The sequence below is a fragment of the Pogona vitticeps genome, chromosome 1 (assembly GCF_051106095.1).
Source record: "Pogona vitticeps strain Pit_001003342236 chromosome 1, PviZW2.1, whole genome shotgun sequence".
NCBI lineage: Eukaryota > Metazoa > Chordata > Lepidosauria > Squamata > Agamidae > Pogona > Pogona vitticeps.
The window spans coordinates 77,418,967-77,433,206 of NC_135783.1; the positions used below are offsets into that span (position 1 = coordinate 77,418,967).

The window sequence follows — 14,240 nt, forward strand, 5'->3', positions numbered from 1 at the left end:
CCGTCTTACCTCCATCAAGTCAACAGCTGAAGATAACCCCATCAGAACAAGCAATATCATATTAAAAGAAGGGAAAGAAGATGCTGCCTTTCATTCATTAGTCTACAAACCTTCCAATAAAAGCTTCATGTGAGCATGCATACCAGAAGTTGGGGATATAAATTACACAAGAAACTACCAAATCTTTTTCTCACTGCAAAATGAGATATTTTCAACCAGCCTCAATATGTTTTTCACACTTATGAGGACAATTATGTGCACACTGCACAATGAACTGCAACAACTGCACGGCCTGAAAATATGGCACAAATAGTATAGCTGAATTACCGTAGCCAATCTATAAGTGCCTAAAATTTAGAATTGTGTGATGAGACTCAGAAATGAGAATCAGGAATTTAATGAGCCTTCTTCACATCCCAAATTACATTAAACCTCTAATTTCATCTATCAAACAATAGTTACTTTTTATATTTATTACACCCGTATTGGCCCCAGACCTGTTGCTTAACACAGTAAATCACAGTAGAGTAGCCCTGTTGAATCAATGGGGGTTGGATGAGGCAGGTCCTCCACAAATTCCATTGATTTCAAATGGGCCTATTCTAGTTACAACCTACTTTTGTACTGATTATACCACCCAGAAGGTTTAGGATTAAAATGAGGACAGGGGGAAAACTTGACTCATTTATGTTAAAACATGCAAGGGTTGAGCTTTGCATACTGCATTTAAATAACATTAACATGACCCACTGTCAAAAGCCACAATCTTCTTAAAAAAAAACCTCTTATTCAAGTGCTGAGGTTTTGGCTCCACCCTTACTACTAGCCATAGCTATTTAACAATACTAATCCCCCCTAATGGAACTTGTGTTATTGAAGCTGTCACAGCAACTTTCAGTAATCCTACCTGCTGCTGAGCTATTGATGATTTGTTGTCAATATTGACAGTCACACAGAAGCTGACAGAGCAAGAGCTGACATCAGGTCAAGGTAGACTCCAAGGGGTTGGTATTGACTGAACATCCTTGCCTCCCTGAGGCTAAAATCTAAAACTTGCTGTTAGTGGTTGGCTGGGATGAGACACAAATGTTATACTTACGCAAGCAGTCTTCTATTGCTAGTATACCACAGTTGATAAAGGGAAAAAATGTTATTTCCTGGAATAATGCACATCAGAGGTCTACTTTTACTTGCAGATGTTTTTACCATGCTGCCAAGTGCGTCGTTCCTCTATAATGCTTATTATCAATGGTAAACCAAAATGGGAGGAACATACAAAGCTGCCCCCTACAGTGACCCTCACCAAAGCATTGTCAGTGTTGATTGGCAGCAATACCTTTCCTTTTTTTTCCAGCCCTGCCTGGAAATGTCAAGGATTTAAGCTGCATGGAAAGCACATGCTGTACCACTGAGCAATACTGAAGGGCCACAATTCAGCATATGTTTTGCATGCAGAGACTCCTCGGTTCAATCCCTAGAACTGCCAGACAGAAATGGGAACAAATCCTGCTGGAGACCCTGAAGAGCTTCTACTGATCAGTGTCAACATTACCAGGCCAATGGTCTGACTGGGTAACCTCGTATAATCCAATTCTTGTAAAATGAAACAACTTTAATTTTTATCTCACTGCACAGTGCCAGAATCAAAGATCTGTGGCAAATATTCTACTCTAATATTCTACCACTACTCTCTTTCTGACTTTTTTTTTGATTACACACACAAAAATCCCAACCATAACAGGGACACTTAACCAATACAAGGAGTAGAAAGAAATTAATTATTAGTCTGACTGTTTTCAAGAGCAGAGAAAATCACATATTCTCTAGACAGGCTGCAGACTTTTAAAACATAACTAGTCTGGACAATAAAAAAAGTCTAACAGAATAGCTGAGAATGAGGCTATAGCCTGGAACTCTTTCCATTCAACGTTTGAAAAATAATGCTTCATTTGTGAGGTGCCACTACTAGGTCAATAATTTTAAGGCTTCATTCTCCGCTGAACAAGTCCAGTTGTTACATGCTACCAAGCCACATCCAACTTCTTGACAGGATTTTCAAGGTATGTGAGATATTTAAGGGGTGGTTTAACCAGCTCCACCCCCAGCAAATGTTCATACCTGAGTGGGGACCTGAACACACACAGGTCTCCTGAGTGCTAATCTATCATGCTATCCACATAGTCCTAATTAAAATCATACAGTGTGAAATGCAAAATCATTGAGAAGAAGAATAATCTCAAAACTTTCTTTAGAGAACAGAATATTGTGTTGGTATTTCCTATACTATATATAATATAGTATGTACAGTACGCATCAGGGATGGGGACTCAAGCCACAAGACTTGCTGTCAAGCATACTTAAGTCGCACTGGCAACTCAACCCTGACTCAACTCAGGGTTGTTGTTGTTTTCAAAGACTTGGACTAGACTCGCAACTCAAAACTCCCCCACTCCTCCCTTTTTTTCTGAGGAAAAAAGCTTGTTTTTAATAGGGACTCAAACTTGGGACTTTGTATCAAAGACCTGGATTCAGACTTGGGACTTGGATCCAATATCTACTGTAATATCAATGCATGATCGCTTAATTCGGTATACAAAATGACAAACCACAGTTTCATGTTACAAGAATGAACAAAAGTAATATTCAGCCCTATCTGCTCCTGTCCAACCCCAGTATAAGATGGGAAGAGAAAAGGAAAAACTCTGCTTGCTCTCATAACAGCTGCTACTTCAAATATGCAGCAAACCATTGCATCCATCAGATCATAATCGGATCCCCCTGTTTGAAGATACCAAATGGTTTGTCACCATTGCTTCTTGGCCCCTTTCCCTTGCGTTACAGAAACTCATGGCTCACTACTATTAATTTCCAGTCCTCCGGGTCATGTCTTGCAAATTAGCTATATTCAGAAGAGTATAATGCATCAGATTATACAGACAGTGGAACCACTTACTTAGGTGGTGAGTGCTCTGAAACTGGAGGCATTCAAGAGAAACCTAAACAATCACCTGGCAGATATCCTTTGATTTGTATTCCTGCATGGAGCAAGGGGTTGGATTTGACTTCCAACTTCACTATTCTACGATTCTATGAGATTTAACACCAAGCCATACTGTGGCACACTATGAATGACCCTGGGCTTCAGCATTCACTTCTCCTCTTCCCAACGTTTTCTGAAATAAACCACTGATTGATGATGTAACATAAAAATTAGACACAATTATTGTCTGTGCTTGTTACAGTAGATCCAAACTGAGAAAACAGGAAGAAAGTGGTGAAATCATAGCATGTGAGAAAGGGTAAACCAATAGATGGGAACATGCATGCCTGAAGCTTCCCTGTAAGTAAAGTCATACTATGTTTTGGTCCTATAGCCGAAATACTGACCAACAAGGCATAAGCACAAAGCAGCATGCATTTCTTTTGACTGCCGTGGTCTCCTAAATGGAACGTGTTTAACTGTCCACTTCAGGGCTTTTTAAAAGAAAAAACTGAATCAAGACAATAAAAACTGCAAGACACTAACATTAGAGTTTATTTTTAGGAGCATCACCTGAAGAAGGATTTGTGTTGTTTAGCTACAAGTGACAAAGCACTATACATAGTGGAGCTGCCAATGCCATTCTGTACTAATGATAAGTTCTTGTCTTGCTATAGGGGGAGCAACATTCCTTATTTAGGAATGAAAATGGCCAGCTCAGAGACTCACTGGACAGTCAGTCATCTTTACCATGTCTACCACAGGAAAACTAGAACTACCATACAAAGTTGAAAGGAAAATCTGATTTGTGATATGAATAAAGTCAATTCCTTTTTGAATAATTTGTGAAAACAGGGGCTAAAAAAATGGTGAATCTGGCACTCCCGCACCCTCTTATTTTAGAAACTGTTAAAAAAAAGGGGGATCACTTTTATTCAAATTAAGACATTAAATTTAATGGTAAGGAAAGAATGAACTGGCTAGAGAAAAAAATGAAACATATTCAAATACCAACAGTAGGACCTGTTACTGATAACATTATGTTCTTCTCATTTCTAAACTGAAACGTCCTAAATCTGGTTGACTTCCAAGTTTATAAGGATATTATTATTCTCGCTTATAATAATACAACCACCTTGGTGTCCTCCATTATGTTCACATTTTCACTATCTGAAACCTTTTTATTTATACATATTCTTCAAACATGCAAGTTCCATAGCAGAGAGAGAGAGAGAGAGAGAGAGAGAGAGAGAGAGAGAGATTATGTAAAAGCCAGAGAGAGCTTTCTACACTTGTATTTCTCTTCACAACTAGACATGCGGATAAATGAAAAAACGGATTGTGATATTTGTGAAATACTGCTGATTCATAGAATATTTGTCCCGTTATATTCATCAGATCCAGAGACCCCAACGCACAGGAAGGGATGAATATTTACCCATTTTTTGGTCCCTTACTGCAAGCCAGCTGCAGAAACGGAAATGGGGTTTGCTTTCCTGCAGCCAGCCTCCTTGTCAATGTCTCAATAGTCGGGTCATTGAGAAGCAGGCTCCCTGGATAAACTGAACCCAGGGTTTGCCTTCCTGCACCCAGCCTGCTTGTCAATATCAGCTGATTGTCATGTCACTGACAAGCAGGCTGGCTGCCAGAAGTGAACCTAGGGTTTGCCTCCCCATAGCCAGCCTGTTTGTCAATGTCCCGCCAATTAGCTGTTCAACGGGACACTGTTTTAATGATGAATCAACTAATATTCATCAATTTGTCATTACAATTTTGTTTTTTATCACTTCGCCCATTTGTAAACTTTGACTAATGACAAATCCTGATAAGCACAATTTTTTCGATTTGTCCCCATCTCTGTTCACAACAAAGGAAGCTGATATAAGTTATCATGTGTCACTTCAAGAACTGAAGATTAATGTCATAGCAGAACGAAGCTTTCAGACATCCCCATGTATTTTTTCTAAATAATTTATCATTAATTATATTCTACATTCATACTTTTCAGGAAGATATTAAATTTGTTTCTTCCAGCTGGCTTTCCTACCCTTGTCAATCTAACTTAAAAGTACTTTGGAAGTTCTTAACACAATGCATTTCTGAATGAGTTACTTAGAACTCAGGGTGCATTCATTTTTTGAAAACCTGGCGTGTTCTCTATTATTGGATGCATTGGGAAAACATTCATATTCTGTTTGTGTTTTCTTTCTTTTTTTAAATGCAGCTCTGCTAAACCTAGAATGGAAAGCTAGCAGTTGACTGAAAATATAGCAAGTATGCAATCAGTGTTGTTCACACTTCATGGCCCAATGGGGGAAAAACACATTAGTCATTTTTGCCTCCATACTGTTTCACTTTGCTGTATCCAAAGATATATCAGCATCTTGAGGTACAATGGATTCAGCTTCATACTTAGATGTTAGGGGACAAAGGAAGATCAGTATCTCCTGCCTGTTACCTGAATTTCAAGAAACCACATGCACACCACTCAACAAATGATGAGTGCCTGCCAGATGTCACTGACAAAATTCACCTCAGGAGGTGGCATTCTAGCACTGACAGAACACTTCTACAGTTTTTCTTCCAAGGTCTCATATTGCACTTGGGAAAACAGCCCAAGACACACAGACACTGCTACCAATCATTGAATGGAAAAATTGGTGGGAAGGGCAAAGCCCAAAGATCAGGGATTAAGCCCCTCAGTTCTTTGAACTGTTCTCATGACAGTGCTGACTGTAGTTTAGACCCAACAATCCCATAAACAGAAGTTGAATAGTCCTCCAGAACATTGTGGGAGGCGATATGAGGTGGGGAGCGCCACAGGAGGAAATTGCACCCCCTTCTAAATGAAGCACTTTGTATTCACAGAAGAATATCCTTTGTGAATGGACAGACACCATTAGATCCAAGCTAATATGATAAACGTGCTATGAAAACTTACTAGATATATTCTGCTGAACTATTTCAGTAATCAGTTTGGTTTAATTTTTCATTTAATACTAAGCAGCATCTCTTGTGTTTTGTACTATATGGTCTGAAAAATTAAAAGTACACTGTTTAAAAAGGAATTACTTTTATTTAAATGTGGATATTAATTTTAAAATGTACATAGTTTAGACTTAGTCTCTACTAAGGGTACTACCAATATTCTGGATATCCAAATGATCCCTCTTTATCTCAAGCTTACTCAGAATTACTCCCAACATGACTCTTAAGTGAAAATTTTGAAAATAATATATATTGGAAATATTGAATTTAAAATAAAATTAGCACTTGTGTTGCTAAGTATTTTATGTTTGGTACAACACTGATAAAATTGCTTTTCATACTACAAGTGATATATCTGTTATGTACCAAGCAAACAAAACACAAAAAGTCATACAGCTGAATAAATACTTGAAAATAAATCACAGTTGAATATGTTTATGCTTAAAAGAATTAGAATTTTTGGTGCATCATATTTCTGATGTTTGTCAACACCCCCCCAAGTAGTAATAACAAAATAAATGTACAAATTATGATAATAGTAAAATGAATTATTTTCTTGAAGGTTGATTTTAAAATTGTTGTCTACATTAGATTCTGCTCTATGGACAAAAGTGCTCATATATCATTGCCTTACATTGACACCTAGTGGAAGAGTTTGGAATTGTAACATATTTCCCAGCAGCAACTGAATGGATTGGAAACAAACAACCCAGAATAATGGCAACACACATTTAAAACGAGCAACTGTTGGCAATTCAATATATTATTTCACTCTCCTCAGAAAAGTATCATTTTGCAAAAGAATGTTATATCCAGTTTACAGTGTCAGCCAAGATGTACTTTTATTTGACAAACATACATGGATTCCAATTCATTTGGAAACTCAATGTTTCACTAGGAGGACTATAGCTCAGCAAGACACAGTAGTCCATATAAACCTTCCTATAAATGTATGGATTATTTCTAGTGTTTTACTATAACTACATCTCTGGCTTCCAGAGTGTGCTGAGAAATCTCAGTACAGTATGCTGCAAGGCTCACAGCCAGATACAGGACATACAAGTTTAAAAGCATACACAAATGTATACTTGGTTTCTTCAGACCCAGTATTAACATCTTAGATATTTCTATGCATGCAGTGCAAGTCTTTTACTTCCCACTAATAAGGATTTGCAGTCAAAAGGTGCAAGGTCTATCAGGCTATGCAATTTAACCTTTTCACTGCCTGAAATCAAGAGTCCCAGAAAACATCATGCTCTAGAAGTTGCCTTTTTATAAACAAGAGAGTTGTCAATTCACAATTCTAAAGCATTTCAGGAATTTCCAATGTCTATATGAACAAAGCTAAAACATCAATATTTTAGAAATCTTAGTGTTTATGTGAATTTTGCACACAATTAAGATTAAATGAAAATGAACCAAGAGTCAAGGAAATGTCTTTTCCAAAAGAAAATATCTCTGGATAGAAATATTCACAATAAATCAATAGTATTTGGTGTTTTTTGTCACTGTCACAGATACAGGTAACTGACATAGATTAATTCTTCAAACTGAAGCTTCAAAAGTTCTAACAGAGAAGGGAAAAAAAGGCTTTCTACTCTGTTACCAATTTCCCCTCTTAACATTTTGGCTTTTAGGCTACTTCCTGCTGTTGGAGCAATGCAAAGTTATACAAAGGAAACCACAAGATCTTCAATGTTCTTCCAGAAGAGGAATCTTTCCAAAACCCACTAGCCACCCCTGGCCATTTGGCTTTTATGACTGTGAAAGAAGTGGCTCTATAATGGATGTACAGTACAGAGCTTTATCCAGACACTTAACCAACTTTAAACATCCCAGTGCTTACTTTGCACAAGCATCAAGGATCACTTCCAAAACAACAGAAGTTCTGAAACTATACTGAACTTGTGGGGCATCGATTTTAGTCCAAAAAAAGGCAAGAAAAGTGCTAAGAGTACAACATGATCAAGTTAAAACCAAGAGCAGTGTTAAAACTACCTTCAATTTGGGGGGGGGGGGAGGGAACCCACAAAGTACACAATTTGTAAAATGCCCTGGTTTTTGTAGCAGAAATATAATGTAACAGAATAGATGCAGCACAGCAGATGTCGCAAAAATACTACTTTAACATTCTGTAAACTAAAAAAAGTGAAATAAAATTTAAAACCATTCATATTTGTACAGAATAATGGTTACAACAGCTAAGAAGCTTTTTACACACAAGAAGCATAATTGGAAGACAAGCAACAGAAAGTCTTATTTTTTCAGTTTTTACTCACCTTGCAAAGCTTCTGATATCGTGGAGATGAAACTGCCATTCTCTGCAAGCGATGCAACAATACCACAACTTTCTGCAGAGATGTTCTCACCACCGCCATCATTTTAAGTTTGCCACACTTCTGAAGACACCTCAAAATTTGCATCATAAATGAAAGGCAACTATCATATCCTCTTGGTCACTGGACAATGATTTGCCAGCCCTCTGAGCATGCTCGCTTCTAGAGCAGTTTTCCCAAACGACAGACTCAAAGGCAGTTAGCATAGTGTTTCTTCTTTTAAACAGCCAAATACACACAAAAATAAAAGCTTGCCTGCATCCTCGAAGCCTTATTTTGCTCAGCAGGTTCAGAGAAAGGAAGTTGTTGATCAGACGACTACCGCCTGCTATGGATTGTGAACTACATGCCACCAAAGGTTTATTAATTGATGGCTTAGAGCCGCAAAAACAAAGCAGAATTCCTGGGGGAAGAATGCCCCAACGCCATCACTATAGCTCTCCTCTTGGATATGCTTCATAGGAAGACAGAGAATGGCATTCCTTCCCTCGGTCTGGAGAAAGATGCTCTCGCGCTCTCTCTAAAAGCAGCTCTGGCAGAGCTGTGGAGCAAGTGAATAACACAGTGTGCTATAAATCTTATGAGAAGAGCAGAGGGATACCTGCCCTAATTATATCAGCCATCCTTTAAAGGCTAATAAATCACATACTGGCAGCTCTCAAAAGCTAGATTATCTTGCACAAAAGGAAGACCTCCAGGGGGGCAAAGCCTATTCTGTGAAAACTCTCTTAAAGCTAATTCACCTCAACAGCTCCCAAAGGAATATTTCTGCATAGGGAGTATGAACTTGATTATAGAAAAATTTCCAATTAGAACCTTTCACTGAATAGGTCACTGAACAACAGGTAACTTGGTTGTTATTGATTACTCACTCCCCACTTTGACCCACCCCCCCAAGCATGATCTCCACAGGTTTGCATCCCTTATTTAAGCGAATTGCTTAAGTCAGACACATCACAATATGAGAATTCTCTGGCTAGCACAGTGTGGACTCAACAATAAGAACACAGTTGAAATTAGGTAAAAATGTGACCACATGCTACAAAAAACAGTGCAGTCTGAAGGCCCACGACATTGCAATCTTGCAAAAGCTCAGCAAGTCTTTGGCTGGTCAGGTCAGAGCCCAGTAAAAAAATGTGAAATGCTATATATGCCGCTTTGCGGTCTAGGACGGGAGGAGCAAAATGTGTGATAAAAATAAACAAACATTCTCCACTAAGTGGGACACTTGCTATAGAGCAGGAGCTTCCTCTGATGTCAGTTCTGTCCTTTACAACAGAACTGAGTGACTAGAATAGACACTCAACTGTGATGAAGAAACTGAACCATTCCACAAGCAAATAGAAGGTGAATTGGGGGGGGGGGGGGAATATGTAAAAGCAAAACTAACCCAAGCAAGTGACCACTAGCCAAATACTACAAGAGAACAGATATAAACAACCACAAGTAAACAGTCAAATACAAGTGTGTGAGGAACACGGTTCTAAGGGTCATCTCAAATAGTTATCCCCATGCCACTGATCTACCATCTTAATACAGGAGTCCAGTTTTGAGGCAGTGCTACCGTTGCTCAAAGACCCAAGTTTGCTTGCTGGAATTCACTTTCTAGTAAGAACTGCAGCCTCAAAATGTAATTTTTGTTTCCATAGGCTAATCACAAACATGTTCAATCAAACTAGTCTGCCTAAGTCTGAAAGTTCATACTCCCGGGATAAGTGTGTACAAAACTGGAATGTCAGTGTTGTACAAGCAAAACGACTATAACTGGAAGAAACTTGACTCTAGTATCAAGCAGCTCAGGACTCGCCAGAAGAGGGCAAGAAATAGAAGTCCATATCTGTTCCTTTCACAAAGATGGCAGCATCCTTTAGGTGCAAAATACAATTCAGACTTAGATTTAAGTGTCATATATGTCTATAAAATGTGCACGCAGCACAAAGTTCTCACTAAGCTGGGTACACACGTGTGCACACGTGACTCTGCTTCCCTCCGCACAGCTTTTTTTCTCCCCTATGCAGAGATTGCGCTAGGTTCCAGTTGCAACGGAACCCAGCGCAGAGGGGGCAGATTCGTGCACGCACGCAGGGGCAAAGCTGTGTGAGAGAGGTGGAGCCCACCCAGTGAGGCTGAAAATTAGAGGGTACTTTGACACAGCATTTTCTAATACTATGAACTGACATTAAAGTTTACACGTTAAACATTTTGAGCAAATTCAAAACTTTGCATTCGAAATACTCTTCTCTTCTGTGATCCATCAAATTTCCAAATTTTCTTGCAAGAAAATAGAAGAAGCCCAATCCCCTAAACTATTCTAGTTTTTGCATAGACCTTCTCACCTGTACACCTAAGTAAAGATTAATGATGACCACCACATGCTCAAAATTTGTAAGACCACATTTTCATTCTGAAATCCCTGAATTCCCTAGTAGCCAATTATCACTTTGTTTCCAGAACAGAATCTGGTCTCATAATCTGATTAAAAAGCCTTTTTTCATTGCCCACATGCATAGCAACCACATGCTGAGAAACTGCCCCTTTCCTGTGTCTTTCAAACCCTAAACAAAACTACTCCCTGGAAATGTTGCAAGAGCCTCTTAATCAGGGAAGCATTTTGTAGCTCCAGTTTTCTTTTAATGGCTTTGAAACGTAGTATGTTAAAATGAACAATTTATTTTAATTAACTTTGAAATGAAGCTATACACTTTGATTGCACACAGACTTTCAAATCAAATTCCATGTGGCCTGGTGATGAGAAGCTGTTGCTTTCTTTTCACCTAACTGTAGTTCAAGCATATCTGGAACCATGACATATGAAGCTAGAATTAGAAATCATGGGTTGTTTCTCTAACCCAGAGACCAGCAACATATGGCCCATGGGGTGCATGCAGCCTATTCTCCAAATTCAGTACCCCCACCAACACCTTTTCTTTCTTTCTTTCTTTCTCCTTTTTTTTGCAGGGCAGTATGGCTCAAAAAGTTCCCTTGTGACCTCTAAGGATTTGGTGGCAAATCCAGCATGTTCTGATGGAACCTCAGTGTGTGTGTGTACACACACACACACACACACACACACACACACACACACACACACACACACACACACACACACACACACACACACACACACACACACACACACACACACACACACACACAAAATTAGTAAATTTGACATTGGCTACTACACAAAGCAGGTTTTCGAGTACGATTTTTAAGAAGGGGTGGACCTCCAGTGACAAGGGAGGTATTCATGGTCCCCTAGACATCCAGGGATTGCCCACCCCTACTCTAAACCAGTTAAGACCCAGCACTGTTTGTCCAGGGTTACATGGGAACACAAACAGTCATGTCATCAAAAAGAGGACTGAAAGCCTCCAAACTGAGATAGGAAGATTACGAACTCAAGCCTCAGTCATGTACTGTAATTATAAACTAGGGTGTGGGTCTGTAGGCGTCCGCCCAGGTAATGAATATTATTAATGCACTATCTGCATGTACCAATGAGAGTGCTGGAGAGGTGGAGTCACCAGATATAAGAATCTCTGCAGGAGGGGGAGAGGGAATTTTTTTTGGAAATTGGGAGTTTGGGAGTGGAGAGAGAGAGTTGGCGGCTGAGGGTGGAGGAAGTAGGATGTTTTCTTATCAACTGTACCTTCATCACCTGTAATAATAAACATCTTCTATTTGGTTCTTTTTAAAATGATATATTGCCTGGATATCTATCATTAATAATAAACAATGCCGATGTAATCAACTGATGGCAGTGACACGACATGTAGCTTGTGCCCTTTGCTTGGTGAGAGAACCCAGGGACAGGCAGGAACGTGACAGGGTCTTACATGCAAAGTCTTCGACAGAAACAAATTAAACATAAAAATAAATATTCTCATCATAACATTTTAATATGCTGCCAGGTATCCATTAAACAAGCAATGGGGTCTGAGGTTTTTCATGGATTCTTTAGGGATTTATCAGGGTGCTGAAAAATTCTTTTGCAGAGATCATTCATTTCTGACTTCATATGCTATATGCAGGTGTTTATCTCCTTCCATTCAGCTACAATATTCTTTTTAGGTTTATCGATTGCTCAGGATCATATGACTGACATTTCACTATTACTTCTTTCAGCAACTGCTAGGTACCAGGCATTGCTCCTTTTCTTTTCTCTCTTTTTTTAGTTTTGCAGTTAGCTTAACTATCCATGGGAATTTGCTTACTGACTCTCAGCCATTACTCTTTGGCATTATAGCCGTTCCAAGATTCCTTTTCAATACATTCTTCAGTGATGTTTGGCATCACTGATCGTTCCTGCTTCTCAGACCTTTTGCAAACAAAACATCTGGGATCCTACTATTGTTCACATACGTTTTTTTTCTAACTGAAACTTCCTGAAGAGGTAGAGAAGCACATCTTGGCTGCACAATCCAGCTGGTAATCAGGTACATGACTGAGATGTGCCTCAGCACCTCAGCCATTAGCTGCCATTTCCAGCAGCAATATATGTAAACTTTATGCAAACAGAAAAGGGATTCTGAAGATCTTCTTTAACGCAAGGCTAACAAGCTTTTTAAAAACACAGCCCACAGTAATTCTTCTACTTATGCAGAATTCTAGTTCCAGTTTGTCAGCACACAAGTATTTAATTTCATTCTCCTATACATAGCTTTGTCACAGATGCCCTATCAGCATTTTTCAAAATCCTCATCAATCCTAAGACGCTGGTCAGAATTTTGATCTTGATCTTTAACCTCTCAGTTTAGATGAAAATCCACAATAACCTCCCAGCTTAATGTTATTTTCAACAGACTGTCAAGAACACCATCTGAATGCCATTTTCCTACGGTATACTTTGTGTGGTTTTTCAAAATAAAAAATCATCAGATATTTACTTTCTTTAAAATGTTGCTCTTACTATATCTCACATTTCCATTCTACTGAATATATTTTTCTCATTCTAATTCCTCCTGAATGCATCAGAAAGACAATAATACAGCAGGTCAACACTGACCCCTACAATAATTGTTTATAGAGCAGAAGAGATTTCAATATTTTACAGTGGAACCTCTACTTAAGAACTTAATCCGTTTTGGAATGGTGTTCTTAAGTTGAAATGTTCTTAAGTTGAAGCAAAATTTCCCATAGGAATGGACTGAAAACCAATTAATCTGTTCTGGCTGTTTTTTTGTTATGTAGAGGTGCGTTCGTACATTGAAGCATTAGTTCCCATAGGAACATGCCCATAGGAACTAATGCACAGCTGGTTAATACGTACTCTACCACTAGGGGGAGAATTTTTTTTTAACCTAAGATGACCTAAGGTTAAAAAAAGAGCAGGAAAGGTTTTTTTTCCCTGTTCTTATCTTGGATTTCTGTTCTCAAGTAGAAGCAAAATTTAGCAAATGGAGCTGTTCTTAAGTTGGATTGTTCTTAAGTAGAGACGTTCTTAAGTACAGACCCTACTGTACTCTCAAGTCTTCTAAATAACTAGAAACTAAAACACTGGGACATATCATCTGAACCATCTTAATATCCTAAAATTAGTGCAACCTTTCCTCTGTATGTTTGTTAAAGACACCACGTCCTATTTTCATGAACTTTTCAGCCTTGGAAAATTTGCATGTCTACATGTCTTCCACTACCTTGAAATGCACATAACTTATGACACAAAACATACCGTAGAAAATTTTGTAGCACCAGTTCGTGATAAAAACTGAAATAACTGGCAAAAAGACAGATGGAAACAACATTAGCTTGTTAATATTTTCTGCTTAATGAGCATATCCTTTGGCTTATCTTCAAAACCTAAAATTAAGTGTGTCTATCAAAGAAGTTGCAGACTGTTAACACTGTGAAGTGATGTGATGTGAATGACATACCAGCTAAGCTAGCTTTGTCATCTGCAGAGAATGAGAGAAAGAATTATAGTTGATATATTT

At 38.5% G+C, this 14,240-nt stretch overlaps 1 protein-coding gene across 9 annotated transcripts in view; it reads right to left on the reverse strand.

The window, feature by feature from the left end:
* The window catches only part of UTRN (utrophin), a 431,410-nt gene that overhangs the window by 220,504 nt on the left and 196,666 nt on the right, over nucleotides 1–14,240 (reverse strand). For 2 of the 9 annotated variants that reach the window (XM_078383279.1, XM_072995770.2), the window contains exon 1: nucleotides 8,248–9,156. The exons of 6 other annotated variants lie outside the window; for them this stretch is intronic. In XM_078383279.1, the coding sequence (XP_078239405.1) occupies nucleotides 8,248–8,394 (147 nt within the window). In that variant the 5' untranslated portion in view covers nucleotides 8,395–9,156. Of the gene's footprint in view, nucleotides 1–8,247; nucleotides 9,157–14,240 lie in introns of those variants that run through there. One more of the 9 variants, XM_072995765.2, reaches the window with a different exon arrangement.